This window comes from Ranitomeya imitator, chromosome 1, assembly GCF_032444005.1.
Source record: "Ranitomeya imitator isolate aRanImi1 chromosome 1, aRanImi1.pri, whole genome shotgun sequence".
Taxonomy (NCBI): domain Eukaryota; kingdom Metazoa; phylum Chordata; class Amphibia; order Anura; family Dendrobatidae; genus Ranitomeya; species Ranitomeya imitator.
This window is the reverse complement of record NC_091282.1, coordinates 636,560,325-636,570,320: the sequence shown is the minus strand read 5'-3', so window position 1 is coordinate 636,570,320 and position 9,996 is coordinate 636,560,325. Positions and strand designations below refer to the sequence as shown.

General features: G+C 58.5%; 1 protein-coding gene across 1 annotated transcript in view; it reads left to right on the top strand.

Annotated features, from left to right (window-relative positions):
* The first annotated feature begins 1,655 nt into the window (after positions 1–1,655).
* The window catches only part of RPRD2 (regulation of nuclear pre-mRNA domain containing 2), a 99,560-nt gene continuing 91,219 nt past the window's right edge, over positions 1,656–9,996 (top strand). The window contains exon 1 of the mRNA XM_069727075.1: positions 1,656–2,067. Within this exon, the coding sequence (XP_069583176.1) occupies positions 1,872–2,067 (196 nt within the window). The 5' untranslated portion in view covers positions 1,656–1,871. The remainder of the gene's footprint in view (positions 2,068–9,996) is intronic.

The following is a 9,996-nucleotide window of genomic DNA, read 5'->3' as shown; positions in this document are numbered from 1 at the left end:
CCCCTCCAGTATAGAGCTGTATAGCCCTCCCCCTCCAGTATATGGCTATATACGCCTCTCCCCCTCCAGTATAGAGCTGTATAGCCCTCTCCCCCTCCAGTATAGAGCTGTATAGCCCTCCCCCTCCAGTATATGGCTATATACGCCTCTCCCCCTCCAGTATAGAGCTGTATAGCCCTCTCCCCCTCCAGTATAGAGCTGTATAGCCCTCTCCCCCTCCAGTATAGAGCTGTATAGCCCTCCCCCTCCAGTATATGGCTATATACGCCTCTCCCCCTCCAGTATAGAGCTGTATAGCCCTCTCCCCCTCCAGTATATGGCTATATACTCCTCTCCCCCTCCAGTATAGAGCTGTATAGCCCTCTCCCCCTCCAGTACAGAGCTGTATAGCCCTCTCCCCCTCCAGTATAGAGCTGTATAGCCCTCCCCCTCCAGTATATGGCTATATACGCCTCTCCCCCTCCAGTATAGAGCTGTATAGCCCTCTCCCCCTCCAGTATATGGCTATATACTCCTCTCCCCCTCCAGTATAGAGCTGTATAGCCCTCTCCCCCTCCAGTATAGAGCTGTATAGCCCTCCCCCTCCAGTATAGAGCTGTATAGCCCTCCCCCTCCAGTATATGGCTATATACTCCTCTCCCCCTCCAGTATAGAGCTGTATAGCCCTCCCCCTCCAGTATAGAGCTGTATAGCCCTCTCCCCCTCCAGTATAGAGCTGTATAGCCCTCTCCCCCTCCAGTATAGAGCTGTATAGCCCTCTCCCCCTCCAGTATAGAGCTGTATAGCCCTCTCCCCCTCCAGTATAGAGCTGTATAGCCCTCCCCCTCCAGTATATGGCTATATACGCCTCTCCCCCTCCAGTATAGAGCTGTATAGCCCTCTCCCCCTCCAGTATAGAGCTGTATAGCCCTCCCCCTCCAGTATATGGCTATATACGCCTCTCCCCCTCCAGTATAGAGCTGTATAGCCCTCTCCCCCTCCAGTATAGAGCTGTATAGCCCTCTCCCCCTCCAGTATAGAGCTGTATAGCCCTCCCCCTCCAGTATATGGCTATATACGCCTCTCCCCCTCCAGTATAGAGCTGTATAGCCCTCTCCCCCTCCAGTATATGGCTATATACTCCTCTCCCCCTCCAGTATAGAGCTGTATAGCCCTCTCCCCCTCCAGTACAGAGCTGTATAGCCCTCTCCCCCTCCAGTATAGAGCTGTATAGCCCTCCCCCTCCAGTATATGGCTATATACGCCTCTCCCCCTCCAGTATAGAGCTGTATAGCCCTCTCCCCCTCCAGTATATGGCTATATACTCCTCTCCCCCTCCAGTATAGAGCTGTATAGCCCTCTCCCCCTCCAGTATAGAGCTGTATAGCCCTCCCCCTCCAGTATAGAGCTGTATAGCCCTCCCCCTCCAGTATATGGCTATATACTCCTCCCCCCCTCCAGTATAGAGCTGTATAGCCCTCTCCCCCTCCATAGAGCTGTATACCCCTCTCCCTCTGCATTATAGAGCTGTATAGCCCTTCAGTATACAGCTGTGCGCACAGCACAGATCAGGTCAGACTTTCCCGCCTCCTCCGGCGCTCGGGGTGGCGCGCGCAGTGAGGTTGGGGGGCGTGTCTCCCCGTCGCGCGTCCCCGCCAGCTCCTCGGTTATTATTTAGCGAGGCCCCTGGTGCGCGCTCCCGCGTGGTGTCCGCTCTCCGGTGACGCAGACTCGTTGTCGTGTTCCGCTGTGCGGCCTCCGCTTCTCGCCGCCATATCACCTATTCGTGCTGGTTGTTTTTCCTGTTTCTGTGTCCCCTCATGGCGGGCGGCCTGTAGTATCACACACCCCCTGTCCTCTCCTCAGCGGCCGCAGAGCGTTGTGGGGGAATCATGGCGGCCGGCAGCGGCGGAGGAGGCGGCGGGAGCAGTAAGGCCTCTGCCGGGGCCCTGGAGGCCGCTCTGGACAGGAAGATGCAGGGAGTCACCAACACCATGGAGTCCATCCAGAGCCTGTCCTCCTGGTGCATTGAGAACAAGCGGCAGCACGCCACCATCGTGCACTACTGGCTGAAGTGGTTCCGCAGATGTGAGTATGGGCCTGGGGGGACTACAGGTGCCACACTGCCCCGGAGAGGGCACCGCCCAAGTGCCACACTGTGCCCCGTAGAGCGCACCCCCCAAGTGCCCCACTGTGCCCCGTAGAGCGCACCCCCCAAGTGCCCCACTGTGCCCCGTAGAGCGCACCCCCCAAGTGCCCCACTGTGCCCCGTATAGCGCACCCCCCAAGTGCCCCACTGTGCCCCGTATAGCGCACCCCCCAAGTGCCCCACTTTGCCCCGTATAGCGCACCCCCCAAGTGCCCCACTGTGCCCCGTATAGCGCACCCCCCAAGTGCCCCGTATAGCGCACCCCCCAAGTGCCCCACTGTGCCCCGTATAGCGCACCCCCCAAGTGCCCCACTGTGCCCCGTAGAGCGCACCCCCCAAGTGCCCCACTGTGCCCCGTAGAGCGCACCCCCCAAGTGCCCCACTGTGCCCCGTAGAGCGCACCCCCCAAGTGCCCCACTGTGCCCCGTAGAGCGCACCCCCCAAGTGCCCCACTGTGCCCCGTAGAGCGCACCCCCCAAGTGCCCCACTGTGCCCCGTAGAGCGCACCCCCCAAGTGCCCCACTGTGCCCCGTAGAGCGCACCCCCCAAGTGCCCCACTGTGCCCCGTAGAGCGCACCCCCAAGTGCCCCGTAGAGCGCACCCCCAAGTGCCCCACTGTGCCCCGTAGAGCGCACCCCCAAGTGCCCCACTGTGCCCCGTAGAGCGCACCCCCAAGTGCCCCACTGTGCCCCGTATAGCGTGCCCCACTGTGCCCCGTAGAGCGCACCCCCAAGTGCCGCACTGTGCCCCGTAGAGCGCACCCCCTAAGTGCCGCACTGTGCCCCGTAGAGCGCGCTCCCCCCACATGCCGCACTGTGCCCCGTAGAGCTCTCCCCCCACATGCCGCACTGTGCCCCGTAGAGCGCTCCCCCCACATGCCGCACTGTGCCCCGTAGAGCGCTCCCCCCACGTGCCGCACTGTGCCCCGTAGAGCGCTCCCCCCACGTGCCGCACTGTGCCCCGTAGAGCGCTCCCCCCAAGTGCCGCACTGTGCCCCGTAGAGCGATCCCCCCACATGCCGCACTGTGCCCCGTAGAGCGCTCCCCCCCCAAGTGCCGCACTGTGCCCCGTGGAGCGCGGGCCTCCCCCTTCCCCAAGTGCCGCACTGTGCCCCGTAGAGCGCGCCCCCCAAGTGCCTCGTAGAGCGCGGCCCCCCAAGTGCCGCACTGTGCCTTGTAGAATGCTCCCCCCAAGTGCCGCACTGTGCCCCGTGGAGCGCCCGCCTCCCCTTCCCCAAGTGCCGCACTGTGCCCCGTGGAGCGCCGGCCTCCCCTTCCCCAAGTGCCACACTGCCCTGTGCCATGTAAAGTATGGGATTACTAGTCCCAGTGTATCCTGCACGAGCACCTCACTTTTATATGGAAAGTGTAGGACTACAAGTCTCATAGTACCCTGTCATAGGAGTTCTCATGCTGTAGTATTACAGCGCACCCCCTAAGTGCCGCACTGTGCCCCGTAGAGCGCGCCCCCCACGTGCCGCACTGTGGCCCATAGAGCGCCGACCCCCACGTGCCGCACTGTGCCCCGTAGAGCACCGCCCCCCCACGTGCCGCACTGCCCCGTAGAGCGCCGCCCCCCCACTTGTCGCACTGTGCCCCGTAGAGCGCCGCCCCCCCCACGTGCCGCACTGTGCCCCGTAGAGCGCGGCCCTTCCGAGTGCCGCACTGTGCCCCGTAGAGCGCAGCCCCCCGAGTGCCGCACTGTGCCCCGTAGAGCGCGGCCCCCCAAGTGCCGTACTGTGCCCCGTGGAGCGCCGGCCTCCCCTTCCCCCCACGTGCCGCACTGTGCCCCGTAGAGTGCTCCCTTCAAGTGCCGTACTGTGCCCCGTAGAGTGCTCCCTTCAAGTGCCGTACTGTGCCCCGTAGAGCACCGCCCCCAAGTGCCGCACTGTGCCCCGTAGAGTGCTCCCCCCAAGTGCCGCACTGTGTCCTGTAGCGCGCGGCCCCCCAAGTGCCGCACTGTGCCCTGTAGAGTGCTCCCCCCAAGTGCCGTACTGTGCCCCGTAGAGTGCTCCCCCCAAGTGCCGCACTGTGCCTTGTAGAATGCTCCCCCCAAGTGCCGCACTGTGCCCCGTGGAGCGCCCGCCTCCCCTTCCCCAAGTGCCGCACTGTGCCCCGTGGAGCGCCGGCCTCCCCTTCCCCAAGTGCCACACTGCCCTGTGCCATGTAAAGTATGGGATTACTAGTCCCAGTGTATCCTGCACGAGCACCTCACTTTTATATGGAAAGTGTAGGACTACAAGTCTCATAGTACCCTGTCATAGGAGTTCTCATGCTGTAGTATTACAGCGCACCCCCTAAGTGCCGCACTGTGCCCCGTAGAGCGCGCCCCCCACGTGCCGCACTGTGGCCCATAGAGCGCCGACCCCCACGTGCCGCACTGTGCCCCGTAGAGTGCCGCCCCCCCACGTGCCGCACTGTGCCCCGTAGAGCACCGCCCCCCCACGTGCCGCACTGTGCCCCGTAGAGCGCGGCCCTTCCGAGTGCCGCACTGTGCCCCGTAGAGCGCAGCCCCCCCGAGTGCCACACTGTGCCATGTAGAGCGCGGCCCCCCCACGTGCCGCACTGTGCCCCGTAGAGCGCCGCCCCCCCACTTGTCGCACTGTGCCCCGTAGAGCGCCGCCCCCCCACGTGCCGCACTGTGCCCCGTAGAGCGCGGCCCTTCCGAGTGCCGCACTGTGCCCCGTAGAGCGCAGCCCCCCGAGTGCCGCACTGTGCCCCGTAGAGCGCGGCCCCCCAAGTGCCGTACTGTGCCCCGTGGAGCGCCGGCCTCCCCTTCCCCCCAAGTGCCGTACTGTGCCCCGTAGAGTGCTCCCCCCAAGTGCCGTACTGTGCCCCGTAGAGTGCTCCCCCCAAGTGCCGTACTGTGCCCCGTAGAGCACCGCCCCCAAGTGCCGCACTGTGCCCCGTAGAGTGCTCCCCCCAAGTGCCGCACTGTGCCCTGTAGCGCGCGGCCCCCCAAGTGCCGCACTGTGCCCCGTAGAGCGCCGGCCTCCCCCTTCCCCAAGTGCCGCACTGTGCCCTGTAGAGCGCCGGCCTCCCCCTTCCCCAAGTGCCGCACTGTGCCCTGTAGAGCGCCGGTCTCCCCCTTCCCCAAGTGCCGCACAGTGCCCTGTAGAGCGCCGCCCTCCCCCTTCCCCAAGTGCCGCACAGTGCCCTGTAGAGCGCCGCCCTCCCCCTTCCCCACGTGCCGCACTGTGCCCCGTAGAGCGCCGCCCCCCACGTGCCGCACTGTGCCCCGTAGAGCGCGGCCCTTCCGAGTGCCGCACTGTGCCCCGTAGAGCGCAGCCCCCCGAGTGCCGCACTGTGCTCCGTAGAGCGCGGCCCCCCCAAGTGCCGTACTGTGCCCCGTAGAGCGCCGGCCTCCCCCTTCCCCAAGTGCCGCACTGTGCCCTGTAGAGCGCCGGTCTCCCCCTTCCCCAAGTGCCGCACAGTGCCCTGTAGAGCGCCGCCCTCCCCCTTCCCCAAGTGCCGCACAGTGCCCTGTAGAGCGCCGCCCTCCCCCTTCCCCAAGTGCCGCACAGTGCCCTGTAGAGCGCCGGCCTCCCCTTCCCCAAGTGCCGCACAGTGCCCTGTAGAGCGCCGGCCTCCCCCTTCCCCAAGTGCCGCACAGTGCCCTGTAGAGCGCCGCCCTCCCCCTTCCCCAAGTGCCGCACAGTGCCCTGTAGAGCGCCGGCCTCCCCTTCCCCAAGTGCCGCACAGTGCCCTGTAGAGCGCCGGCCTCCCCCTTCCCCAAGTGCCGCGCAGTGCCCTGTAGAGCGCCGGCCTCCCCCTTCCCCAAGTGCCGCACTGTGCCCTGTAGAGCGCCGGTCTCCCCCTTCCCCAAGTGCCGCACAGTGCCCTGTAGAGCGCCGGCCTCCCCCTTCCCCAAGTGCCGCACAGTGCCCTGTAGAGCGCCGCCCTCCCCCTTCCCCAAGTGCCGCACAGTGCCCTGTAGAGCGCCGGCCTCCCCTTCCCCAAGTGCCGCACAGTGCCCTGTAGAGCGCCGGCCTCCCCCTTCCCCAAGTGCCGCGCAGTGCCCTGTAGAGCGCCGGCCTCCCCCTTCCCCAAGTGCCGCACAGTGCCCTGTAGAGCGCCGGCCTCCCCTTCCCCAAGTGCCGCACAGTGCCCTGTAGAGCGCCGGCCTCCCCCTTCCCCAAGTGCCGCGCAGTGCCCTGTAGAGCGCCGGCCTCCCCCTTCCCCAAGTGCCACACTGCCCTGTGTCATGTAAAGTATGGGATTACTAGTCCCAGTGTATCCTGCACGAGCACCTCACTTTTATATGGAAAGTGTAGGACTACAAGTCTCATAGTACCCTGTCATAGGAGTTCTCATGCTGTAGTATTACAGCACTCACCATGCACTTCTAGAAAAGTGTAGGACTACAAGTCCAATCATGCTCTAGTCTAAGTATGACATGCTGTTGTACAAGTGTGCCTGTAGTTACTGCTGAACAACAAGTTGCAGCATGCCTAACCCTCACCGTGCTGCAACTACAAGTCCCTGCATTGACAAAAACTTGTTATTAGGACCCATTTCTAGTATGTGATTGCGTGGTAGATATTGGGGTTAGGCCCTGTTCACACCTGCGCTGCGGTTTAATGTTCCCATGCCCTTTCCATCGCTTTAGGACGTTACTTGATCCTGACAAACGCCCCCTTGACTTGTCACGGGGTCCTTCGGGATGTACTGAGGTTGATTTACTGCAGACTAGTATCGCTCTGCTGGATGTCCCCTGGTGCTATAAAGTTGGAGCAGAACCACAAGTTCCAGCATCCCCCCCCACACCAGTGGTGCTTTCTAAGTAGCTACAAAACTGGATAAATATTTTTAGCTTTCATCTGTAGCGTAATTGTCCTCCGGGGACCTGTGCCATTTATCCGCAGCTTTCTGAGGCGCGTGTTTTGCAGGCTATACGACATCCAGAGTTGCTCTTTCTTTTGAGGAGCGTGTTGTTTCCTGAAGCTTCTTCTTAGGGCGCTGACCAGTCGTGGCTCTCCCTGAACGGAGTGTCACAGCCTCATGGAGACTTATACGCTTGGGTCGGGAGACCTGTGGACAGTTCGTCCATCCTCTGACCGATGTGCACAGATGTCTGATTGAGCCCTACCTGATCCTATGGACACTCTTTGGCGGATGGAGGAAGACTCCTATCCCGGCCAATGTATACCCCTCACATGCTGTTGTTACCAACGCCCTCAGCTTCTAAGGTGTTTTGAGACTAGTTGGTGCAGTAATTTTCTCATTTTGCTTTGTTTTATGGTTGGTTATTTTTGACATGTAGACAAATCTTCACCTCCAGTGTATTGGTGAGCAGGGGTATGCAGCTGCAGATCTTTGGCTTAGAGCTCTTTCCACAGTCCTACAGGTTGTGTGGGCAGCAGTAAATGAGACCAGAATGAGGGAAAATATCCAAATGACCGTGTTCTCTCGCAAAACCTGAAAATAGCACATTGATAAAAGTTGTGTAAAGCCGTCAAGCTCCAGCACAACTCCCAGGTCCAGGCTCTGAATCGGCTGCTTCTTCCAAATGCTGGGCTTCCCAAAAATGGGCTGGTCTTTGGCTCATATATGCTATTATAGGGTTTGAATGCTCTTTCCTAGCATTGTCCAGGTGACTTGCTAGTTTTGCCTCCATATCTGGCATGCTGCCAGCTGATCAGTGACTGTGATGTTAACCACTGCAGCCAGTGATCACCTGCCGAGGTTACCTAGTCCTGCAATGGCAACAGGATGTATGCTTGTGTACTTCATGTTCCGATTATTTATAGACAGGTGACCTCTGCAGCCAATCAGTGAATGCAGTGGTGACGTGTATTTACCCAATGGTTGACATGTGCGTGAAGACGGAGCTTCATTTGTCTGGGGATTTTTTGTTGATGGCCAGAAGGTGAGGTGTTTGGTAACCAACTGTGAGCAGAGCTGTGTTTGCAATAGTTAGTTCACTTTCTCAGCCAGATCTGTCATTGTGAGACACCCCGAGATTCACACGTGTATGTCTGCAGTCGTAATCTGTCTTATGTATAACTATGTCCATCTGAATTTAGACACATACATTGTCAATATATTGTTTTTTTTTGTTGTTGTAATATTGTTTTTACTGGTATAGACCAGAAAACTCATGTTTTACTGACATCACCACCATTTGTCTGAGCCATGATGTACGCAGTAGTAAGGCACGTGGCTGCAGCCTGCACATACTGCCCAGATTAGGGGACGGCCTGGAACTCTGGAGGAGTGTCCTTTGTTTTGTTTTTTTTCCTTCTCCATAGGTTGTTTTCCTCTGAATTTTTCATTTTGGAGGATAAACTCTTTCCTGCTTTACCAAAGTACTAGTGTATGCCATTCTGAAATTTCCACATACATGTCTGGAATAACTATTTTGCAGTTTCTTTCCTCCAGAGAGAAGGAATGATCTGTAGTGCCACTTGTAGGTCGGCTTCTGGCCCAATAGAGCTGTGAGACATGACTGGAGATGTTGGCATTGTAGCATAGACATGTCTGGGTCCAGTCGCTGGGGTGAAGGGGAAGAAGTCCTCACCTGAAGTGTTTTATAAAGTTGGGGAATGTCTTTGAGAGCACTCCTGCCCCCTCCTTTGGACATGTCTTCTGCCAGTACCTTCATCGGCTTGGTCTTTGTGGGATCCGAAGCTTCCGTGAGCTCCATTTGTGTTTGTGATTTTTTACTCTAGAAGGTTTAAGATTTTTTTCTGCGTCATGGAAACCTTTTGTGAAGTTGTATCCTGCATACAATCTTAATACGTATTGAATTGATTGGCTGCCTGATTTTTAACCAGTTCCTAGGATCCAACAGTGTAAAACAAGATGGATACAGTAGTAAAGCTACGTTTCCACCAAGAGCTTTTGGTGCGTTTTTGATGCTGCGGGTTTTTGAAACCGTCAAAAACGCAGGGTCTTGCAGTTCCAGCAAAGTGGATAGGATTTATAGAAATCTCATGCCCACTGTGCTTCTTTTTAACGCTGCGTAAACTTGCCTGTAGCGTTTTTCAAATCCACAGCGTGTCCATTCCTCTTGCTGCTTTGAGTTTTTTGTTCCTTTTCCCCATAGACTTGCATTATATTTGTAAATTCCACGGGTAGGCTATGTGCACACGTAAGAAAAGAGGTGCAGAATTTTCTGCACAAAATCCGCATCTCCTGGCAGAATCCACACCTGCGGTTTTAGTGTGTTTTTTATGCGGTTTTAGTGCGTTTTTTGTGTGGATTTTCTGCAGTTTTTACCACTGTGGATGTCTATTAACCCCTTTCTGCCATTAGACGTACTATTGCGTCCATGTGGGGTGGGCTTTACTTCCCAAGGACGCAATAGTACGTCATATGCGATCGGCAGCGCTCACGGGGGGAGCGCCGCCGATCGCGGCCGGGTGTCAGCTGTTTATCGCAGCTGACATCCGGCACTATGTGCCAGGAGCGGTCACGGACCGCCCCCGGCACATTAACCCCCGGCACACCGCGATCAAAGATGATCGCGATGTGCCGGCGGTGCAGGGAAGCACCGCGCAGGGAGGGGGCTCCCTGCGGGCTTCCCTGAGCCCCCCGCAGCAACGCGATGTGATCGCGTTGCTGCGAGGGTCTCACCTCGCTCCCTCCAGCCCCGGATCCAAGATGGCCGCGGATCCGGGTCCTGCAGGGAGGGAGGTGGCTTCACAGAGCCTGCTCAGAGCAGGCACTGTGAAGGCTGCAGCGCTGCATGTCAGATCAGTGATCTGACAGAGTGCTGTGCAAACTGTCAGATCACTGATCTGTGATGTCCCCCCCTGGGACAAAGTAAAAAAGTAAAAAAAAAAAATTTCAAATGTGTAAAAAAAAAAATAAAAAAAAAATATTCCAAAATAATGAAAAAAAAATTAAAAATATTATTCCCATAAA